General features: G+C 50.1%; 1 protein-coding gene across 1 annotated transcript in view; it reads left to right on the forward strand.

The window, feature by feature from the left end:
* MAP3K14 (mitogen-activated protein kinase kinase kinase 14) overlaps positions 1–24,055 on the forward strand; it is a 42,982-nt gene that overhangs the window by 3,969 nt on the left and 14,958 nt on the right. Inside the window, exons 2-5 of the mRNA XM_059381157.1 lie at positions 19,113–19,388; positions 20,491–20,560; positions 22,355–22,565; positions 22,672–23,277. Coding sequence (XP_059237140.1) covers positions 19,133–19,388; positions 20,491–20,560; positions 22,355–22,565; positions 22,672–23,277 — 1,143 coding nt within the window. The 5' untranslated portion in view covers positions 19,113–19,132. The remainder of the gene's footprint in view (positions 1–19,112; positions 19,389–20,490; positions 20,561–22,354; positions 22,566–22,671; positions 23,278–24,055) is intronic.

The following is a 24,055-nucleotide window of genomic DNA, read 5'->3' on the forward strand; positions in this document are numbered from 1 at the left end:
TCTTCGGGGCTGGGGTTTCGCTGTCACGTTCTCCCTGTCATGTACTACACACTGCTCTCACCACCCTCCAGAGGAGCCAACAGAGGCCCGGGCTGTGCCCGATCAGAGCTGGTGAACCTACACCCAGGGCACCCTAGGTGTTCCCAGGACTCTGAGCCAGGAGCCGGGCCGAGCCTTCCTAGGACTCCCTTCTGCCCACCTCCCACCCTCATACGGGGAAGCAGATCCCAGAGCTAAAGCTCTGGAGATGAAAAATGGGAAAATACTGTATAGAATATAAGTCAGCAAGGACTTGTTCTTTGAGGGACTCAGAGGAAGATTTTGGTTCCGTGGGGTGAGGTTCTTGCCACTGCGTGGCACCCCCCAGCTCACTGCCCTTTCCCCCTTACATATACAGCTTTGTCAGCTTATTACTACTCCTGGATCTGGGGGTCCTAGATCTATAGTCAGGGGCTTGCAGATCTTCCTTTAAATCACCCAAAGAATTGGTAACTTTGTTTTTCCCAAAGGGAAAAAAAAGTCTCACACTACATTTTAAATTCCTTTTTCCTCTTCTTAATACAAAACAAAAATACCGGCTCCCATCAGGCTGACGTTCCCTTTAAATAACATTTTGTTTTCTCTTGGGGAAGCTGTCTTCATGGCCAGAGAGTCATTTCTAAAGTGAACCTAGTTTTTAGAAAAAATAGATCACCGGATGTCAAGCCTCATGTGGAGCTCGGTTCAGATGAAAATGAAACCAGCAGGCCTGGAGTGGCAGCCTCACACTTGACTTCAGGATGGAGGTGAGAGGCAGAGCGTCTGAGCCCGGCTCACTAACTGCTTGGCCTCACGGAGTGCATTTGATAGGTGCCTTAGTCATTTTCCAGGCAGCTTTGCTTAGGTGAGCAGAGCACTTTCTCTAGAAGGTGAGTCACCCATGCAGGGGTGTAGGTGACAGGCGACTTATTCCCCAGCACAACTGCAGAGGAAGTCTTAACCAGACCTTGTCCAGAAGCCCTCTGCCGCGGGGCGCCTGGCTGGCTCAGTTGGAAGAGCATGCAACTCTAGAGCTGGGGGGCATGAGTTCGAGCCCCATGGTAGGGTTAGAAATTACTGACAAAATAATAAATAAACTTAAAAAAAAAAAAAGCCCTCTACCAAAGATCACTTTCATTTCAGCGGAAGGGCTTTGGAGGCAGGGATAAAGAAACAAATGGGAGGCTCCCAAGGCTTGCCAGCCAACAGAGAGATGGATCCCCTGGCTGGGGGAGGGGGTCATGTGGACGAGGCACAGAGCCCAGATCAGCGGTGTCACTGCGCTCCTGAGCCCAGCCACCTTGAGGGTGGGAAATGGCCCCATTCCAGTGACAGTCAGCAAAGAAGCAGGAGGGGAGCTTTGGCTCCGGGGAGCTGGGAAACCCCTTGGCAAAGAGCAGAGAGTGCAAACCATGCTTTGGTGTGAAAGACCTTTTAGGGAGCCCTTTTCTACCTGCTGCCTTGCTTTTTGCCACTTGAGTTGGAAAGCTCTGAAGCGCTCCAATGATTGAAAAGGCTAGATGAAACCCTGGACTTCGAGAAACTGTCATTTTACTGTCATTCCAAGCCTGTCACCATTTCAGTTGTCTACGCATCCAGTGCTGGTGTTTGGACTCAGAAAGAAGCAGCAGAGGAAAGTCCTGAGCCATCCCTGCCCCCCTAGTTTCTGGTTGCTATGGCTTCTGGCCACCCTCTTCCCACTAAGGCCATGACCAGGCATCCACCAAGACAAAGATCTGTTCAAAACTCTCTGTTCTGGACCCATGTAATTGGTGTTGAACTTGACAGCTAATGGTCAGGGACATCTATAGGCAATGTCCAGGGTTACCCACAAAGTGGGCTTGACTTTATTGAAGCCTCAGGGAAAGAACTACTAGAACTACTAGAACGAGAACTACTAGAACTAGAACTACTACTAATAGAAAGTATTACTAGACCCCCCCCCCACCCCGCCCAGCCCCAGAGCCACAGCCTGTCAATCCAAACTAGCCAGCCATCATTTCCAGGCAAGCATGGCTAAGCAACCTTTAGGCCCTAACCACTCTGTCAAGAAAAAGCTGTTAGAATTACAGCCTTGAAATGACCATTACCATTCACATTCTCTACTACTTTACAGAAGAGAAAATGATGGCCCAAGAAGCTGAATGGGTTGCCCAAGGTTACATGGCTAGCTCATGGCAGAATCTGAACTAAAGTCCAGATCTCTTCACCATGCTATGCTGCCACTGAGCAGAGGAACTACTCTTGGAGTAGGAATTGGATTTTTTAACTAGTTCCTCCTTTATTCCCCTCCCTTGACCCCATCACTGTCAGTCTTGCTGCAAGCTCTGCCAGATCTGGGAAGGGTGGAACCAGAGCAGCTGCTCTAAGCCTAAGAAAAAGTCAACAGAAAGCTATTCACTTGACACTCTCTTATACCATGAGTTTGTGTAACCAAAAGGAGGTCAAGGTTGATAAGAAAAAACAATTCTGGGCAGGGTTACCCGGAAGTCTCAAAGGTTGCCTGCACCTTTAGGGCACCATCCTACCTCCCCAAGCAATGTCTTACCCAGAGTGGGCATTCAGATCCTATTTATGATTGACCGTGATGGTGCAAACCCACTGGGCACCAAGAAGCTCCTCTGCATCTTTCCACTGTGAAGAAAGGACATGTTGCCCATGGGATGTAGGTGACCAGAAAAGCCAGAGTAGTCAGGGGTCATTCCAACTGGATTCAGCCAGCAATTCTCAGTGAAGAAGCTCTTCCCTGTGGGCAAAGCATGATGTCCCATCTGAATGATGGCCCCTATACATGCAAAGAACTGTTGTATCTGAGACTCACCACCCACTGTCTGCTGATATTGACATTTCCTTTCACTGGGCCAGAATTAGTCAATACTGGTCTCCTGGTCAATACTAAGGATGACTGGGAGATTTAGGAGGAAAGGGGGCCTTAGCCAAACTCAGATGAAGATGCTCTTAAAAGTTAAGATTAGAAATACTTTGGCCCAAGAAGTTAGTTGGATGAACCAGGCTCCTTGAGCCTGTGCCCAGTAGTCCCAGCCTACTGTTGGGACTGTAGTGTTGGCAGATGTACTTTGGGAGGCAGGAATAGCTTTCTAGAGATAAATAGATAAATGTAAAAGCTGGAGATTTGCGTACCACCTCCTGTCGAGGATATTTGTGCACATTGGAGCCCAGATGGATGCTATCTGGCACAGGAAGGTCTTCTTCTCAAAGAATTGGAAGTAATTGGGTCTCAAGGTCAGCATTTAGGAAAGGGGATGAGGGCGGCTCGGTTGCCAGCTTGAGTGACACCTTCTTGCTGGGGTGCAGTCAGAGTACAGCCACCCCTGGTCACCAGGCTCTGCCTGCTTCTGCTCGCCAGGTGAACGGGACAGTCTGGACACTCAGATGCCAGACCAGACAGGCTCTTAGAGCCGGGACCCTAGTGTGTTCTTTAGGAGTGTATCAGTCATCCTTTCAGTGAGCCTTTGCCAGGAATGTCACATATGGCAGGCTCTGGCAGGTGCTAGAATATGAAAGAATAACGGAGATGCTTCTCTCAGGGAGCTTGCTGTGGCCGCAGGGCGGGGGGGAGGGGATAGACATTGAAGGTGCTAAATCGTGAACCACGACTCTGGGAGCTGGAGAGGAGCCAGTAAGGCATCGCGGCCTGGTGGTCCTCCTGGTCCAGCTTGACCCAGCACTGTCACACACATAGTTCCTTGGAGGGCAGGAGCCCCAACTCCCATTCTACGGGGACCTGGGTGGGATCTATCAGCTTGGAAAAGGAGCTTGAGAACAATCAGGAAACTTCGGCAGTCTGGGAGGAAGGCAATGTATTTGCAGAGGTGAAGCCGCTGTCGGGAGAAATGTGTGCTCACATAGTTCAGAGCAGAAGCAGACAACAGGTTGCCAGCTGTTGAAGATAGGGCTGACTTAGCCCACCCTTCCCGGCTGCAGTAGAGAAGGCGGTGACACGATCCCATGTGCTTGGCGCCGCTCTGACACAGGTCCGCAGGCAAATGATTCAAAGCCTGACCCATGACTGTGCTTCTTCGTAACTAAGTTCAGCGTTCCAAAAAAGCCTTTCCAGGGTTATGATGGTGACAGCCTCGTGAGGGCAAGGACCTTGTCTGTCTTGGTTACCGTGGCATCTGGCATCTGCTGGCCAGAGCACAGCACCTGGAGCGTGGGATCCACTGGCCAAGGATTTGTGGTCCAGGGAAAGTACAAGACTGGCATCCACATTCCTCCTGCTGGGCCCTCCTGGCCCAAAAGAGGCTGAAGGAGCCACAGGCTGTTCATGGTTTCCCCTCCTTGACCAGGGAATACTCTGAGAGCCTCTGAATTCTCCCTGTTATAGCACAGGCCCCAGGCCTTTCTTCCCTTCTTAAAGGAGGACAAGAGTGTGACCCTGTATTATAAAGGGACATGTCAAAGTCACCTTTGTTGCTCATGTCCTCCAGTTGTCGGCCAATCTGTCAAAGGTTGTGTAGGGCAGCGTCTGAAATGAGGCCATGGTCAGGGTTCCACTGCCAAAAAGCAGAGCTGGACCGTGTGCTTCTTTCCAATTACCCCTATGCGTTGGAAGTCTTCTGTGGAAAACCGAGTTGTTTGGGTTTCTTGTTTATTCTGAAGTTCCTCAAACTAGTTCCTCAATTTCAAAACCAGTCACCAGTGACTACAATGAACTTGAAGCCTCCTCCCTCACAGGGAGGCTGAACCTGTCTTTCTCCGTCTGCTCTGAGTACAGGTAGACCCTGCTTGAAGCCAGTTCCACCTGGGAAAACAGAGTTCCTTACCAAGCGAGAGAGGAAGGCAGTGGTTGTATTTCCGTGAGATTCACCTTAGCCCAGGGAACTGCTCCTTGCTCAGAATCCAGTTCAGAAGGTTAAATAAGAAGAACTGTTTTTCACAACCAAATGATGCTTGTAATGATGACCTCAAGGCTTGACAAGATCCAGAAGTACATTTTGACTCATCAAAAGAAAGCTGATTGGGTTTGGTGTGATTTTTGTGTCTGGGGCAGTTCCTGGCGCTGTAATCTTTGGAAATTGATCATTACCAAATGGTATATACTGCAGCCCCGCTTAATCAAGATGTGTAATGACACAAAATACCCCACAGAACACACTTGCAATTTTTTTTGACTTAACATACATTAAAAATTCCCTGCTGCTTATTGTATAAAATGAGACACGCATATGATTGTTTTGGTTTTTTGTTTTGTTTTCTTTTCCTCACTACTACTCCTCCCCACCCCCCTCCATTCTCCTGCCTACCAATTCCATAATCGCCTGTGTGGATCAGTGATGCCCCGTGGCATGTTCTGTATACTGTTGGATTCAAAAGTTAAATTGCAAAGGATTTAAAAGTTGAATTGAAAATGCTTTTGTAACACTTTTCTTTTAGAGCTTATGCCATGCCCTTTATCAAAGCCCTGGAGACAAAGTACCGACCATATTTGAGAAGATACTAGCTGATGCTCAAGGCTTTGCTATTAGACAAACAAACAGCAACAAAAACCACAGAAGGCCTGGAGTCAGGCCTTCTAAAATGCAGGGCACATTTGAACTTTGTTGTAGAGTTCATCCTTGCAACAGACCTGCGTGTGCCTGACCTGATACCCACGCCGGGCATGGGGAGACTAAGGAATATGGGGCTGCCCCGTGTCCAGCTTGAAGTCTTTGCTTCCCGTTGCCATTTTAAAGTTGCTTTGCTGCAGAACATAGGCTGGCTGCGTTTATACTCCCTAATGGAGATGCTCCCTCCTGGGTCAGTCCCTAGGTTTCTCACTAACAAACCTTTGACTTGTGGCAGCTTCTGTGTTTGGGTCTCAATTTTTTAAAGTTTTAGATCATGTGAAAACAGAATGTTAATGTTAAGAGTCCGTACTTTGACAAAAGAGCCCCTGGGCACAAATCTGGCTTCTGCCAATTCCTTGCAGAGTAGCATCAGACTTTTTTTTAGCGTCAGACTAATTTACTTGAGCTCCTGAGCCTCAGTTTCTTCCTCTGTATAAAGGGAACAACATTAGTGCCCTGCTCACGGAATTCTTGAGAGGGTTCAAGAGACAGTGCATGCATTACCTAATATGTAGCAAACCGTAATAGCTACCGTTATTTCTATTATTATTGACACTGGCACGTAATTAGCATGTATACACATAGTAGCAGACTCTTGCTGTCCACAGGACAAAGATGTCCACGGGACAGCTAATTTCAACTTGAGCTGTCAAGGAGTTCTGGGTCCTGGTTCCTCATGCACCGGCAGCTCGTTCCTCAGTCCCTTAGGAGCTGGGCACTGCCAACAGAGGGAGAAGGTAGACGGCACACGCAGAATGCACTTCAAAGAACATCTCCCTCGTAGGCTAACCTTGCCTTGCTTAATGCTTCTACCCTTCTGATTTGGGGACTCTCCCTTCCTCCTCTGACGGCATCTATTCCAGACCTTCCTCCTGATGCTAGGGCTGCTGGCTAGAGGCTTTGCAAGGCAGATTTCAGCTCTACAGAAGCAAGGACTTTCAAACAAATGGTACTTCCAGTCCCGGAAAGGACTGCTCATCTTGTATCAGCTTCCTTCTCGTTGGAGGTTTTGCTAATGTTTACCAGAGCACCCACTATGTTCCAGGCACAGTACTTGGCATTTAAAGATTGCTTCTTTAAGGACATTCAGCTGTCCTGTAAAATCCTGTTGTTTCCGTTTGAGCATCCCTGTTTTACAAATGAGACAGCTGTGTCTCCAGAGTAAGTGATCTTCACCTATCACCCCCCAGAGTGTGAGAGACTCCACACCTCCAGCTCAGACCTTTGGACTCCAAGGCCATCCTGCTATGTAGCTGGGTGGCCATCCTTGGGATTATTAAGTGATATGTTGGAATAAATGACTTCCAAAGGCCCTTCTGATCCCAAGATCATTTTGTGATTCCTTTATTCATCCAGCCAGCCACTCTCCCCTACTAGATTATGGGCATCTGGAAGGCAAGGATCGCATCTTTCTAGCAAATGACATATAATGTTTGGGAACCACCTGTCATGGACTAATCAATGCTTCCCACTTTCCTAACTCCTAGAAATGAGAAAAGAGTGACTATGCGAAGGGTCACCCAGAAATTCCGGTTCTAGGTGTTTACCATCTAGAATTTACCTATAGAAGTACACAAAAAAGTGAATAAAGAGTTTTTGGGTTTTGTTTTGTTTTGTTTTTGCAGTAATACTTGTAAGACTGAAAAATTGGGAATAATTTGCAAGAAAATCCATAGGAGAATAGGAGGAGAAATGATTGGACAGGGGCACCTAGGTGGCTCAGTGGGTTAAGCCTCTGCCTTTGGCTCAGGTCATGATCTCAGGGTCCTGAGATCAGGTCCCGCATCGGGCTTTCTACTCAGTGGAGAGCCTGCTTCCCTTCCTCTCTCTCTGCCTGCTTCTCTGTCTACTTCTGATCTCTGTCTGTCAAATAAATAAATAAAATCTTTAAAAAAAAAAAAAAAGAAATGATTGGACATTTATACCATGGAAGACTTTTCTTTTTTTTTTTTTTTTTTAAGATTTATTTATTTATTTGAGAGAGAGAGAAAGAGCAAGTCTGGGGATGGGTAGAGAAGGACAGGCAGACTCCACAGGCAGACTCCACATAGAGCACAAAGCCCACATAGGGCTTGATCCCAGGATCCTGAGGTCATGACCTGAGCCAAAGGCAGATGCTTAACTGACTGAGCCACCTAGGCGCCCCTCTACCATGGAATCTTACAGAGCCATGAGAAAAAAATGAAAGAGATCTCCATACAATTGAAGTAGGACAGTGTCCATAATCCACTGTGGGTTTTTTGTTGTATTTTAGGGTTTTTTTATTTTGTTTCTAGAGAGGGAATGGAGGGGTAGGGCAGAAGGAGAAGGAAAGAGAGAATCCTTAGCAGACTCCAACGCCCAGCATGGAGGCCGAGTTGGGGCTCGATCTCACAACAATGAAATGACCACCTGAACTGAAATCAACGGCTGGATGGGTGCTTAACTGACTGAGTCACCCAGATGCTCTCCATAATCTATTGTTAAGTCAAACTTGTAGAATATTAGCTATCTATAAGCCCATGTTTCTTTTAAAAATAGTCCCAAATATTTTATATTTATATATAAATATATATATATTATATATATAGTCCCAAATATTTTATATTTATATATAAATATATATATATTTATATATAAATATGCTAGTGGAACTAGAAGGATTTACACCAAATTACATTGTAGGAAGGAGGGAATGAGGCCAAGTTCTCTCTTTTTTTTTTTTTTTTTTTGTTGGTCCCTCTAAGTACTTTGTATGGTTGACATTTTTACAGTGAACAACTACTTTTGTAGTTGAAAACAAAATACAAATCAAAAAAAGAAACAGGGTTCCAGGGTGGCTCAGTCATTAAACATCTGCCTTCAACTCAGGTCATGATCCCAGGTTCCTGGTATCGAGCCCTGCATCAGGCTCCCTGCTCAGCGGGAGCCCTGCTTCTCCCTCTCCCACTCCCCCTGCTTGTATTCCTTCTCTCGCTGTCTCTCTCTCTCTCTGTCAAATAAATAAGCAAAATCTTTTTTTTTAATTCTCTAATTTAAAGGAAAAAAGAAACAGGGTCAGATATTATATAAAGAAGGTAGGAGAGATTTCACCAGCACAGCTTGCCGCCTTCGGGTTTTCCAGATTCAAAACCAACCCTCAGGTCCCACCCTCGACGACATCAGCAGGGAAGGAGGGGCTTGTGGCTTTGTCTCGGGGCCAGTTCTGCTGTGTGTCCCGCTCTTTATGGGGCCTCTTGTGCCCACGGGCATTTCTTATATTTAGCCCTAGCGCGGGCCTTCACCGCTGTACACACTTGGCCTCGGTGATTATACATAAAAGCAAGGAAGCCATGGCCTTCAGAGTTGAGGATGGCTGACAGGGCCATCTTTGAGCACCTTCCTACTTCTTGAGTCATAACAGCCCCCAGTGGGAAACAAGAAAGAGACAGAAATAAAAACCAAAACCAGGAGGGATGGGCTTGCCATCTCCAGCGCTCTGTTTCGGTAGCGCTGCCGCCCGAACTCGCTGACCAGCCATAGTGATTCTGATGACGCCTCCGGGAGGCTGTGGGTTGGGAGTATTTATTATCACATATTTATTAAGACCCACTCACGCTGTGAACCAGATGCCTCTTCAATTCCCATACCATGAGACCCTTTTTTGAGTGATCGCTTGTTTCCGTTATAAAAGTAATACTCCCCCAAAGACATCTCTGGGGGGACACATAAGAAACCGGTAACTGAGATCCCCTCGGAAGGATGGGGCAAGGACGAGAAGGCCATACACTTTTCACTGTATAGCCTTTCTGTATTTTTTTAAACACTCGGAAACATGATCTGTTACAAAATGAAAACTGGGAAAAATAATACCTGCTGTCTGGAAAAAACGTGGAAAAATCAGAAAAGTATAAAAAAATTAAAACACCGTTGCGTGTCTGTGCTAGGTGTCTGCATTTTTATTTATTTTTATTTCTTTAAATATTTTGAGATTTTATTTATTTGAGAGACAGAGAATGAGCAGGGAGAGGGGAGGGACAGAGGGGGAGAGAGACAGACTCCCCACTGAGCGGGGAGCCCAATGTGGGGCTCGATTCCAGAACCCTAAGATCATGACCTGAGCTGAAGGCAGATGCTTAACTAGCTGAGTCATGTTAGTGTCCCTTTTAAAATATTTCATTTATTTATTAATTTTGGATAGAGAGCATGCACACAGGGTGGGGGCAGACAGAGGAGGAAGGAGAGGGACAAGCAGACTCGTGCTAATTGCTGAGCTTGACGTGAGCTCGCTCCCAGGTCCCTGAGATCATGACCCCACCCAAAATCAAGAGTCAGAAGCTCAACAGACTGAGCCATCCACGAGCCCTGGTTACATTTTTATAAAGGTTGATGTAGTATACAGACACAGGCTAGGTGGGATCATACTCTAGATATACTTCTTAATCTTTTCTCTATTAATACTGTGTCCCATCAGCATTTCCATATAATTAAAAATTATTTGTAAACATCATTAATGGATGTACCATGATTTAATTAATAATTATCCTCCCTCTGTAATCAGACATTTTTATTCCAGCTTTTACTATTATAAAATACACTAAGCATCTCTGATGAGGCATCTTTTTCCATAATTCTGTTTGCTCCATTATCTAGACACAGTTCTCTGAGCTGTGCACACAAGAAATGACTCTCTCCTCTTGGTGTAATGCGTCTTGTTTCCAGAGTTCTTTCGTCTCCGTTATTTCATTTGAGGAGTAGGGGAGGGTGATGGTGTGGGGGCCTGGGTGAGGCTAAGTTGAGTGAGGAGAGCCAGTGCCACAGGCAGTCAGAAAAGGAGGTGACAGTTCGGTGAAGCTATTGGGAGGGACTTCCTGGAGACCTAAGTCCAGCTTGGGGGTGAAGGACAGACTGGGTGTGTAGGGCGGCCCCCACAAGACATGGGACACACAGAGACCTATAGATTTGAGCAGCAAGCGAGTCTGATGTGGAGAGATCGGACTGGCCACAGCCAGACCCTGTATTTTTAGGGAAATAGTGGTCAGACAGATTATGGACCACAGAGTTGATACTGGGCCCATAAGTAATGCAGAGCTACCAGATGTCTTTGAACTTGAGGTTATCTTAAAGACAGGATATTTTCAGATTAGCTTGGGATGGGAGGGGGTCCAGGAGAAGCTGGAAGTGGGTGAGGCCTGTGCTAATAGAATAGACAGACATGATTGCCTAGAACATTTGAAGGGGCCTGTAGACACCAGGGTCTCTGTATGCGTGTGGGGCTAGCCAGCGTGGACGGGCATGTGGTGGCAGCCGGAGGACAGTCAGAAATTTTGTTCTGTACATTTCATTCACCAAGCAGTTTGACCTGTGGAATTGGCAAGACTGAGTTTCTGTGGGCATGACAGGTCTTTATTTTAAAATTGATCGGCAAGATTTTAATGATTGAGGTGCATTCGCGTTTCCTATCCTCAATGATCCTTAATGGGAAACACTAAACCAGAAATTGCTCTCCTGGGATGCAGGCCTCAAGCTGGCGTGCCAGGCTGGTTTGGAGATGCCTCCAGCCTCACTCGGCCTCTCCACCTGGCGAGAAAAATTCAGCGAGGCTCCCAGAGCGTGGAGTATTGTTAGCGCAGGCTAGAGATACAGGGTGAGAGTTCTGTCCCAAGGGCATAGTTTACAAGTCAGTACCCACGTCCCCATCTGCCCCTACCCTGTAGGTTCCTCCCTCTGGAACTCTGCCTCCGAATTCTACCCCTCTTCCTAAGAATTTAACCCCCGCGTGACCCGAGCTTTGCCTACCAGCAACTTGGAGCTGTTTGATTCTTCCAGACTCACCTCTCTGTGCCTTAACTTTTGCCATTCCCTCCACTTAGAATACCTTCTCCTTTTTCTGGGGTAGTTTTTGCTCACCCCTTGAGACTTAGTCTGAGGACTTTAGGAAGCCTTTTCTGACACCCACCAGGCTGAGCTAGATGTCCCTCCAAGTGTTCCCATTGTGTCTGCTGCATGTCTGTGTCTGTTGCTGTGTGACCATACTGTACTGTAATTTTCTAGCTCCATGTCTCTCCCTTGGTAGACTATGAGCTCCTTAAGGGACTGGGTCTTCTTCCTCGGTATACACCCAGTACTCAGCACAGAGCCCAGTCTCCAGCAGACCCAACCCATGCTCGAAGAAGGCTGTGTTATTAAGATCCTGCAGCTCTGGGCACCTGGGTGGGTCAGTTGGTTAAGCAACTGCCTTCATTCAGCTCAGGTCCCAGGATCAAGTCCCACATCGGGCTTCCAGCTCCACGGGGAGTCTGCTTCTCCCTCTGACCTTCTCCTCACTCATGCTCTCTTACTGTCTCTCTCTCAAATAAATAAATAAATAAATATCCTGCAGCTCTCTTTGACAGGACACTCAAAGCAGAGGCCTCACTCATCCATAAAGCCTCAACTTGCTTCCGTCCTTAGGATTTTGAGGCTCTTTATTGGTTGCGTATAAGTTATAGCCTTTCATCTTAAATATTTTGTCTGAAATGAATATTACATATCTTTGGTTAGTATTGGTCTGGCATATCTCTTTTCATCCTTTATTTTCAGTCTTTCTTTTTTCTTTTTTTTTAAGATTTTATTTATTTATTTATTTGACAGGGCGATCACAAGTAGGTAGAGGGAGAGGCAGAGAGAGAGGAGGAAGCCGGCTCCCCGCTGAGCAGAGAGCCCGATGCAGGGCTTGATCCCAGGATCATGACCTGAGGTGAAGGCAGAGGCTTTAACCCACTGAGCCACCCAGGCGCCCCTATTTTCAGTCTTTCTATATAATTTTATTTTGTCTCTTTTAGTAAGCATCTAGCTGGATCTTTTAAAATCTTATCTGATTGTCTGTCTTTTAATAGCTGGGCTTAATCTATTTGTGATTAATCCTGCCTTAATACTTCAACTTACTTTTGCCCCCTTCATTTCTGTTCTCATTTTATACTTAGTATCCTTTTCCTTTGCTCCTTTTTTCCTTCTTTCCTTGCCTTTTGTTAGAGTGATCAAGGTTTCTGGGTTTTTTTGCCCTCTGGTTTAGAAACCCTGCATGAGTGCCTTATATGTGGGCGGGGGGGGGGGGGGGGGGGGGGGGGGGGGGGGGGGGGGGGGGGGCGCGGCGGTGGTGGTGGTGTTTGTTGTTGTTTTAAGAAAGTGGAATGACCTGTTAAAACTAATCAAGTCAAACATTCTAACATCTCAGGAACATGTGGTGGTAACCCACCTAGAAGTCTGACCAGTTTATCACTGATTCGGCTTTTACAGGAGATCCCTCATTTTTAGTTCTTGTGTTTCCTGCCTATACAGGCCAAGCAGTTAACTACGAAGAGTGAGCAGATCCTGTGGGCAAAATGGGAGCAGTAATAGCCACATGGTAGTAATACTGCTCGGGCCCTTGATGTTCCAGGGGCCTTTGGCAACAAGCTTTTCTTCTAGAATGGAACTGGGAATCTTTGGGTCCCCGAGGAAAGGGCCAGGAAGCTTTAGCTCTAATCCCATGGTTGTTGCTCTAGTTGTATAAATTGGCACTCGTTTTTTCCTGCAGGAAGTTCATCTCCTAGAGCCTTAATTTCTTCATCTGTAAAATGGAAATAATATCACCCACCCTGCAAGGTTTCTGTGAGTTATCGAAATGGATAAAGCATATTACGCATGCCCAACGCACAGATGACATCAAATGAATGATCCCGGTTAGTACAGGCCCTGGCACTTAGGGGACCCTCCCTGAACACTTGTGCAGTGAATGCAGGAGCTTCGTTGAGGGACTAGGTGATAAAGGATGGATAGTAATAAAGGAAGAAGGCATTCTCTACCAGAGCAAGAAGGTGACCAAAGTAAAAGAATCTGAGGCTTACCCATTGCTGCTGTGCTCAGGCAAGTGAGAGGAGCAGACTGGCCAGAACAGAGGCCAGGGGTGGGGGAGTCTGGGGAGAGTAGGCAGGTCAGAAAGGGGAGCCAGCGCTGAGCGTGTACGAGGATCTCTGGGTCTGCTGGGCCGGATGGCTGTGTTTGCCAGGCCAGCTCACTCTGCCTGCAATTGACCTTGGTTCCTCTCCTGCTCAGCCCCTCATTCTTGATAGGCAGAAGCCAGCCCAGTGTGGCCTAGTGGCCAGGCAAGCTCACGGCTTAAAAGAGGAAGCATCAGAATAAGATTGGTTTTCAACTAATATCTTATTAAGGAAGTTGAGTCATTCTACTTCTGCTATTTGTCCCCTCTGGGCATTCAGAGGAGGACAAGTTTTTACTTCCAGATGAAATAGTCATGGTCTGCCCTAGTCTCTCGGTGGACATTTCCAAAATGAGCCTGTAAAACAGAGATTTTTATTTGCCTTTTATATACAGAGACCCGAGGCTCAGTGTGTTGAATGCTTTAGCTATAGCTGAACACCTCGACTCTGTCGCGCCCACACTGCGAAGTCCCATTGTCTCAATGATGGCATTTATGAGGCAGATGAAGGGCAAGAGAATGAACTTTTATTCAACATCTTCTGTGGGCCAGGCAGACCGACTGGCATTTCGCATAATCTGCCTCTTCCAGTCCTCAGAACAAGTCGGAAGCAGCTGAGAGAAGAATTCTCAGCGGCTTGCTCAAGGTTGAGTGTGCGGGCTTGGGGACAGCCACGTAGGTCCAGACCCACCTCTGCAACTAGTAACCGTGTGGCTGGTCTGGCAGGCCCCTGGCCTTCTCCGAGCCTCAGTCTTCACATCTGAAAATGAGGGCAGTAATGGTAGGAGCTTAGTGAATATCAAGAGTGATCGTTCTGAATTGGTCATCCTGCCCTCAAATGATCCTGACAAATCGGTTATATTTGGGGAACTAGAAGAGACCTCAGAAGGTTTCCTAGGCCACTGGTTTTCAAACTCTTCCTCGGAAGAGGACCTAGCGTTCCACAGAAATCCTTGGTGGATGAAGGGAAGCTGAGGATGTGAGGCTCCTGCCCACCTTCTCTGGCAGAGCAGCTGGTTCTCACGTGAGTTACATGTCATTTGCGTGCTTCTAGCTCTTTTATATATTGGGCGTTGAGCTATGATTTCATTTGACAGAAACGGTCCCACTGCCTTTTTTTTTTTAAAGTTGCCAAGGCTAGAACCCAGATCTTCTGGTTCCTAGTCTGGTGTTTTTGCTGCACTTACTAAAAAAGGGAACTGAAATATGAAGGTTATCATCACTGAAGATCAAAATAAAACATATTTTTGTAGCTTCCAGTTAATCGGCAATTCATTTAGCCTAAATTCCAGTCCTGTCACAGAATCTGTCTCATCAAACTTCTTGTAGTGATGGAAACGTTCTCTATCTGCACTAATACAGTAACTAGTATAATGGAGGAACTGATTTTTAAGTATTATTTAATTTTATCAATTTTTTTGAAGATTTTATTTGTTTATTTGACAGAGATCACAAGTAGGCAGAGAGGCAGGCAGAGAGAGAGGGGGAAGCAGGCTCCCTGCTGAGCAGACAGCCCGATGCGGAACTCGATCTCAGGACCCTGAGATCATGACCTGAGCCGAAGGCAGAGGCTCAACCCACTGAGCCACCCAGGTGCTCCTAATTTTAATCGATTTAAATGTAAATAGTCACATGTGGCTAATGGCTGCCATATTGTACAGCATGGCCTTACAGTATAGACCAGGGATCAGATGGTAGTCTCTGACCCCTTGGTACAGAATCACCCAGAGAACTTGTCGAAAGTACAGATTCTGGGCCTACTGCCTAGCAACTGTTTCAGGAGGTCTAGGGCAAGTGCATTTTAGAATCATCTGGTTATTTTGACTTGCAGTCAGGTGGGAAACTGCTACATTATTCAGCTTAGAGCAGTGCCAGAATCATGGCCTTGATCTTCTGAAGAGACTGTAGCAACTTTCTGGGGAATGTCAGACCCTTGGAAAATGTGATGGAAGCTGTGGACCTCTTCCCTGTAAAAATACAAACTGTATATAGTTTCTGTGAGTCACAGACCATCCTGAAGCTGTCCTTGAACCCACATGAAGAACTCCCCAACTTGGTGGTGCCCAGATGGCTCAGTTGGTTAAGCATCTGACTCTTGATCTCAGCTCAGGTCTTGATCTCAGGGTTGTAAATTCAAGCCCTACACTGGGCTCCATGCTGGGCATGGAGCCTACTTTAAAAAAAAGTCCCAACACAGACAACAGAGGTTTACTAGCTGGTGAGGGAGCCAAGTTTGTCTCAGGCCCAGGAGCCTTGCCCACAGCAGGCATGTCATACAGATAAGCCCAAAGATCACAGATATGCCCAGACTTCTCCAGGGGATCATCGAGGCCCCAGAGAAAACAGACAAGCAGTGTACATGCCCTAAAAGAATACTGAACCAGTAACACGCCTTTCCTTTCCCATTTGGTTTCCATGGCCTTGTAAGTGAACTCAGCGGGCTTGGCTATTACCAGTGCCCACATCTTCAGCTCTGACAGCGAGCAAAGGAGCAGGATGCATTTGAGGCCAGAGTGGAGCCAGGGCGAGCGTCCAGACTGAGTAATGGATTGGGATTTGAACTCACCTTCAAAGGCAGAGACACAACTGGCTCAGTCTTCACACCCCACCGGCTATAGGAGAATGAAGGGGCAGAGCTGCAGGGAAGTGGTCTGGGGCAACAAGCCCCAGAAAACAAGCCAGGGGCAAAGACCCGGCCTAGGAAGGCCGCCTGGCCAGCAGTCCCAGGCTCAATGCAGAACCCTATTTCTTGTAGGCCAGCCCCCTTGTAGAAGTGGGGAAGGAGGGACGGAGCAGACGTGTGTATGTGTAGGAGAGCTGCTGTCAGGCCAGAGTATCCTTAGAATAGCTTCTTGAACTTGGAGGCTATCAGGGAGGGTCTGAGTCATGGTCATGTGGCACTGGAGAAGCTGTACAGCTCCCAGGCTGTGATTTTGTGCCCCTGGGAGGTGAGGATCAGCCTGTTTTCCCGTGCCCTTCACAGGTTCAGCTGCCAGCTGCTGGGTTAGCCTCTCAGCGGCCTGCCTGTTCCTCTGTATGCCTGCCAGCCTCTTGGGTGAGTCATCCGGGCACTGCAGAGGGGGCCCCGGGAGCCCGGCATGCTCTTGGAGACAAGGATCAGGGCCCCTAGCCAGCAGCCCAGCTCACTGCCGAGGCAACATGATGGCTCCTGGGGGGTGAGGGGCAGCCCCGCAGCCTCTCCGGAGGGCCATAGCTCAGGATGAGCCCTGTCCAACCGAGACAGGCCGTGTGAACCGCACAACAGCTGGGTCTCAGACCAGCTTGGTGCCCTCGAAGCAAGCCCTGACGGCTTGGCCTCATTTCTCTCGCTCCTCACTTGGGACTTTCTCTTCATCCCTGGTGGTCAGGGTCATCCTGTCCCTGAAGGTCATCCTGGGATACCCGCATCCAGCCAACATTGATCATCTCATCCGTGCCCTGCTAGGAGGGCACCACCCCCGCCCTCAGGAGCCTTCTGACCAAACAGGGCATGAGCTTCCCCCTGGGGTTTGCCTGGAGCCCAGGAGACTCTGGGAGGGGGCGCCACAGCCTGAAGCTAGGGCTTCTGCGTCCTGGGCCTATTCTGTGTCCTGGGCCTGTAGTGCCACACAAGACTGGCTGACCTTGAGCAAGTTTCCACTTAATTAGCTTCAGTTTGTTCGAGTGAAAATGAGATTAAAGCACTCCTGAGGTCCTTCTCGGCCCATCTTTAATAGTGTTAGGTTCTGAGGGCTTGGGGTTTTTTCTTAAGACCCATTTTCCCCTGGCAAAGAGGCTGAGACAGGACGCCAGGGTGGCACGGTTGGTTATGCGACCGAGTGTTGATTTCAGTCAGGTCCTGATCTCAGGGTGCTAGGATTGAGCCCCATGTCTGGTTCCACACCCAGCCAGGAGTCTGCTTGAGGGTTCTCTCTCCCTCTGCCCCACTACCTCTCTCTTTCTCTCTCTTAAATAAATAAATTTTTAAAAAGAAAAAAAAATAAGAGGCTGGAGACAGCTGGGCACTTGGAAGCCAGAGCACCCCTTAGACTTCTCAAGGTCATCAGGTGACGTTGAGGCTGCCCATGCCCCTTCCCAGCATCCAGCATTCAGGGCGAAGCCTGGAAATCTGTGCTGAAAGCTGGTGCTGCTCTGAGTTCCGAATCAGCAGACCCTTGAAGGCAGAGCTGGAAGGATCAAATTAGTAGTGACCAGCCAGCCCTCTCCTACCCCCCTACCCACCACTCCCCAGTCGGGCTGGTTCAGTGCCTCGTGGCTGTTGCAGGGCCGTGGACTCCGTAGGAAAAGGGCTTCAGCCTAGCGAGGCCCAGCACCCCACCGTCCCAGGTCAGCTCCTAGCCTCCCAGGGCAAAGGGCCAGTGGTGGATGGTTTGCCTTCACGCGGCCTGCCTTTCTGCCCTGAGAGCGAATAGAGCTGTGTTCTGGGCTGAGTGCCCGGCCAGCAGGGGACACTCCATCTGTTAGCCACAGCTTTAGACCAGCCTGCCAGCAGAGAGCACTTATTAAAATCCTCTCCGAATGTGGTGCCTTCTCAGGCTTGGCGGAAAGCAAGCCCCGACCTGGAGGGACCTACACTTCGGGAGCGCGCAGGCCCAGCATTTCAAAAGGTTCCCACATGGTAGCGATCCCAGATTGGTGCAGATCTCTTTCATGACAGCTCAAGTCTGCGTGCTGTTTGCACAAGGTTGTCTCAGCCCTGGGCTTACTCTCCCCCAGGGCTTCCGGGGAACGCATAGGACTGCTGGACATAGAACCCAGGGAGACGGGAAGCCCTGTGCTTTGTCTTCAGAGTCCTAGAGGTGTAGGTTGGCATTGGGCGCGCTAATTAATTATTAAGCTCCACTACCAATATGATACCTGGGAGGGGTTTTCAGCAAATGAGCGCGGACGTTACAGAAGGAAGCCTGTCAGTTCCTTCTGGAAGGCCACAGACAGATGTGTCCTGGGAGAGGAGCTGAGTGCAGGCACTGCCATTTGCATGATGATTTCTACAAATCTTTCTACAAATTTTCCTACAAATCTTTCTACAAATATTCTACAAATTTTCTACAAATCCTCTTAATATGTCACATATGTGAAATGTATAAAATGTATATATCCACATGTAAATCTCTATACACACACACATACGTTTATCTACCTCCTGCTACGCAACAAAAACTTGATTTTCCCCATTTGGAGAAAAGCCACCGTGGCCGGTGTAGACATGTCCTCTAGAAAGGCAAGGTCTGTGCAGAGTCCCTGAGGTCACTGGCAGTCTTGGAGTATGGATTCTACCACCGCGTTCCAGGGGAGCAAAACGCAGCATTAAAAAACAACAGAAAGAGATTCGGCCATTATTTATAAAAACAAGAAAGAACAAACCCAGATGTCCGCGCCGTGGCCGTCCTGGAGGAAGTGGGCTGGAACCCGCCTCGCTGGGTGGAGTGGAGGAGTCTGCTTGTGGCAGTGTGGCTAGTAGGAAGAGGAGCCGGGGTGCAGAATCATGCCAAGGGTTGACTCCTTGGCCACTTGGGGTGTTTGGAAGATCAGTATATGAGGCAGAAAGAGGCTGAAAGCCTCTCCCCTGCTTTTCTCCTCCAACCTAGTCTGTTCTGGTCCCTCAGGGTGAGCGTGAGCCTGGGAGATGGCAGTGATGGAAATGGCCTGCCCGGGCGCCCCTGGTTCGGCTGCCGGACAGCAGAAGGAACTTGCCAAAGCCAAGGAGAAGACACAGGCAATGGGGAAGAAGCAAGGCCCTGTCACCAAGCTCGAGGTTGTGGAGAAGAGCCCTGTGTTCTGCGGGAAGTGGGACATCCTGAACGACGTGATTACCAAAGGCACCGCCAAGGAAGGCTCTGAGGGAGGACTGGCCGCCATCTCCATCATTGCCCAGGCCGAATGTAAGAGCCGGGGCTGGTGACAGAGGGCAGGCGGGCCTGCGGGGGCATTGGGGGGGTGGGGGGGTGGAGCAGTCCTTGTGCCAAGGTGGCAGGGCACAGGGGCGGGAGGTCAGGGTGACCGCTATCAGAGATTTTCACAAGACACAGCTGGGGTGGGGGGTAAGCTAAGAATGAGTTGAAGTGGGAGCTGTCACCGTGCTGGGGACTGCGTGGAGGCCTTTGTCCATCATGACCATAGCAGGGAAGGAGAGCCGGGAGACTTCACTGGTCCCGGGGCTCTTGGCAGGATCGTCAAGCAGGCCATCGGCCTTGTGCTGTGACCTTGGACAGCCCGAGCATCTCTGGAGAAGCCCCAGACAGGAAAGGCCAGGTCTTCTGGAAAGCCCCTCTGGGGCCTCTAGGCCCTTCACTACCTTCCACGTTGAGGTGGCCCCGCCCCAGAGAATGAACACCTGCTCTTCGGCCTGCAGGGCCCAGCACGGGGACATAGGCCAGTGCAGGGTGGGGCCTGTCGGGTCGTCTCTGCTTCCACTCCCAGTACTTCTGCATGACTTGGCATGGTGGCTGCCACCAGAGCCTGTGACTCCCGGGTGCCTGGCTGAGGCCGGAAGTGCTCCTTGCTACCCCCTGCCCTCCAAGGAGCTTTCTTGGGGTACAGCCTGGGGAGACGGTGGCATTTTCCCACATATCCACGTCCTTCCCCTGTCTTCCACTCCTGTCTGGCCGGCTTTTGAGGAGAAATGAGAGAATACAAATTAAAATCCTGGGGGACGTGATGGTCCTAGTACACATATACACATACGTTGATGGATACGACAGTTGACGTTTATTGAGCCGATATTATGTGCCGGCTGCCGCGTTGGGTGTGTTCCATGGATCTCACTTAAGCAGCACGGATAGTGAAGCAAGGAGGGCACCCCTCAGCACCCCCTCTGCTCCTGTTCATTGGGAAGGTGGGGCGAGGGAAGCTGGCGCTGGCAGGGGGCAGACCGGCAGGCAGGTGGTCTGAGAAGGTATCCGCGAGACGCGTCTCTCCTCAGCGCCCAGTTCCTGTTCTTCCTCTCCTTCCTGCTCATCTAACCTCTTGTCCTTCACTCGCAAGGTGAGAACAGCCAAGAGTTCAGCCCCACCTTTTCAGAGCGGATCTTCATCGCTGGGTCCAAACAGTACAGGTGAGGAGGCCAGCCCGCGTGGGACCCAGGGAACCGAAACCGCGGCCTCCCTCCCCAGCTGCTCTCCCCAGTGTCCCCTGGCTCCCTCCTCCAGCACCTGTGGTTCGGCTCTTGGAACCTGCCCAGGTTTTCCTGGCTGAACTGCTCTGTCAGCCAAAGGAGCTTTTCAAAAGCTTTTCACGGCGTGCGGATGACTGCCTCTGGGTCCTATCAGCTTGACATTTTATTTTTATTTTCCTCAGAGTCCCTGCTGCTCCCCCTTGTTTCCCATCAGCAGGGAGGGTGCTGGGAACAGGAGTGACTTTCCTGCTGGTGCGTGACCACGAATGCAGGCGCCCGGGGGCCCGCTCCAACTGTGGGAGAAACCTGCTGGGGCCCTTTCTCCTGCGAGACACATCCAAGGAGGGATGAGGGTTTGGAAACAGGAGGGGGGACCGACAGATTCGCAGCTGGGTAGCCCCACGGAAAGGAAGCCAGAGTGAGGCTCAGTCTGTTCCCAGGCTCCCCATCCCCAAAGATGATTTTTTTGGCCAGCTGCAGGTTGAACTCGGAGACAGTTCCTGCCTCTACCAACAGGCAGACTTTTTTATCATTGGGATTTGGAAAGTGCTAGTGATGGAAAAAGGTTGTAGGGAAGGCTGCTGCCCTTGAACCAAGAATTGCTCAGTGTTTGATGGGAAGCCTTGCGCTGTCCCCGATGCCTTTTGGCCCAGGGTCGAGGGTTTCTGAGGGGCCTGAGCCGAAAGACCAGCTGCCTGAGAGCCCCTAGGCCTTTGGCAGCCCCTTAGGACTGGTGTAACTCTGCCTCCTTTGTGGGGGGCAGCAGTGAGGCCACAGGAGGGCAGCTGAGGCTGTGGTCTGCTGCACGGCCGTTCAGCATGGCTTTTTCAGACACTTATCTGTGGCTGGTGGCTTAATACCAAGAGCCTTGTGTCCATGGTGCTAGGCAATCTCTAGGTCATCTGAGGAGGGAAGGCTCCCCGCTACTGGGCATCAGCCCAGACTTGAGTTGTTGGGATTTTTTTTTTTTTTTTAAGATTTTATTTATTTCAGAGAGAGGGAGAGAGAGGGGGCACAAGCATGATGGGGGCATGAGGGCAGAGAGAGAAGCAGCCTCCCCACGGAGCAGGGACCCTGGGATCCTGACCTGAGCTGAAGGCAGACGCTTAACCGACTGAGCCACCCAGGTGCCCCCATAGTGTCTGTGTTTATGCAGCAACTTACATTCCCAGAAACCAGGTATCTCCAGGAACCAATGGGGGTGGAGGTGCCCAAACTCCCTGTCCCCCACCCAGAGACTATGGAAACAAGCCCTTGTCAGAGCTGAGAATGCCCAGTGTGGAGTGTGGCCCTCCAAGTCCTGTGTGCGCCCCCACAGCCCCCCAGGACCTCTCCAGGGACAGCCCACCCTGGAGAGCAGTGAGGGAACCCTCTACCCACCCATTCCCGCCCAAGAGCGGTGTGCGCCCCATCATGGCCGTGCGCCCCATTACGGTGGTAATAACCATTGTGTGTTGGAAGCTTGCTTGGGGATTAGGCGCTGAGGTAGGCTTTTTAAATGAGCATTTTCCTTTAAACCCCAGCTTTGTCCGCATGGCAGGAAATCCTATGCCCATTTTACAAATGAGAAAACTGAGGTTCCTTGGGCTTTAGGCACCTTCCCACATTCACACAAGCACTCGCCAAGCAGGGATCTGACCTCTGGGTCTTGAGGACTCTGACCGCAGTTACCTGAGCCGTCACACCCCCCTGCCTCCTCACACTGTCAACATGCGTACCTGTCCCTTCTGACAGCCAGTCCGAGAGTCTTGATCAGATCCCCAACAATGTGGCCCATGCGACGGAGGGCAAAATGGCCCGTGTGTGTTGGAAAGGGAAGCGCCGCAGCAAAGCCCAGAAGAAACGCAGGAAGAAGAGCTCCAAGTCCCTGGCTCAGGCTGGAGTGGCCTTGGCCAAACCGCTTCCCAGAACCCCGGAGCAAGAGAGCTGCACAGTCCCCATACAGGTGAGAGCCATCGCCACAGCCCAGATGTCAGGCTCACAGGGCCTTCAGCTTGGTGCCCGGGCCTCGGCTCTGGCCCTGTGTCCTAACACCTGTGTTTTCCCCACAGGAGGATGAATCCCCCCTAGGCCCTCTGTATGTTAGAAACGCCCTCCAGTTCACCAAGCCTCTGAAGGAGCCAGGCCTCGGCCAACTATGCTTTAAGAAACTCGAGGAGGGCCTACGGCCAGCCCTGCCTCGCTCAGAACTCCACAAACTCATCAGTCCCTTGCAATGTCTGAATCATGTGTGGAAACTCCACCACCCCCAGGATCTCGGCCCCCTGCCCCAGCCCGCTCCCCCCTTCCCCTACAGCAGACTGCCCCATCCCTTCCCATTCCACCCTCTCCAGCCCTGGAAACCTCACCCCTTGGAGTCCTTCCTAGACAAACTGACCTGTGTAGATAACCAGCAGCCCCTGTCTGGCCCTCACCTGGGCAAACTGGCCTGTGCGGACAGTCAGAAGCCGGTGCCTGGCCCCCGCCTGGAGCCCAGCTGCCCAGCCCGCGAGAAGTTTTCCGTGGAGGAGTACCTTGTGCATGCTCTGCAGGGCAGCGTGAGCTCCGGCCGGGCCCACAGCCTGGCCAGCCTGGCCAAGACCTGGTCGGCAGGGGGTTCCAAGCCCCGGAAGCCCAGCCCCGAGACGGAAGACAGCGAGGGGGTCCTGCTGACCGAGGTAAGGGAGCGCCCACGCACCTGCCCCATGGAACACCCACTCTGGGGCCAAGAGCAGCGGCTGGCAGTCAAGTGGGACCCACTGGGGGGGGAAAGGAGCCTCGCTGGAAACCTGCCAGATCCACTCTCCTCGGTGGGGGAGGGTCTTCACTCTCAATGGAAGTCACTCGTGCGCGTGACAACACATCTGACAGTAGGAAAATGCGAGGCTTTGGCAAGAGGCAGTATCCCCCACCCCACCTCCAGGTCGCGCTCAGGCCTTCTAGATGTTTCTATCTTGAGTTCTTCTGGTTGGTTAGCTCATTGTTGCTGTCGCTCTCATGTATGTGTCCATGCACACACGTGTGCATGTGTGTGTTGTATCAGTGATGCGTATTCTGAGAAACAGGAATTAGCTCTGTCAACCTCAGGCATTCACTCCCCACCCCCGCTATGAAAGACAAGGATTTTGCGCATCTGCGCTAACCCCGAAACCGGCCTTCTCCCCCCACCCCAGTTCTCTGCTGGAGAGCTTTGTTAATCTTAAGTCATTTCAGCAGACTTAAGTTTGGGGGCCTTCTTCCATCCATCTGTGACATGATCATTTGCCCCCTAACCCTCTTCACAGTCCTTCTCCTTCCTTTACCTTATAGCTCCTGAGCTGTATTTTTTCAATGTCAAGGTTGTTGACAGTTCCGTTTCTGTCCCACAACCACAAAGCCCGGGGAGAAGGATCTTTCATCACAAGGATCAGCTAGACTTGGGCCACCCACGAAGCTCTCCTTTGCCTTCACCTTATG

Source organism: Mustela nigripes, chromosome 16 (genome assembly GCF_022355385.1).
Source record: "Mustela nigripes isolate SB6536 chromosome 16, MUSNIG.SB6536, whole genome shotgun sequence".
NCBI lineage: Eukaryota > Metazoa > Chordata > Mammalia > Carnivora > Mustelidae > Mustela > Mustela nigripes.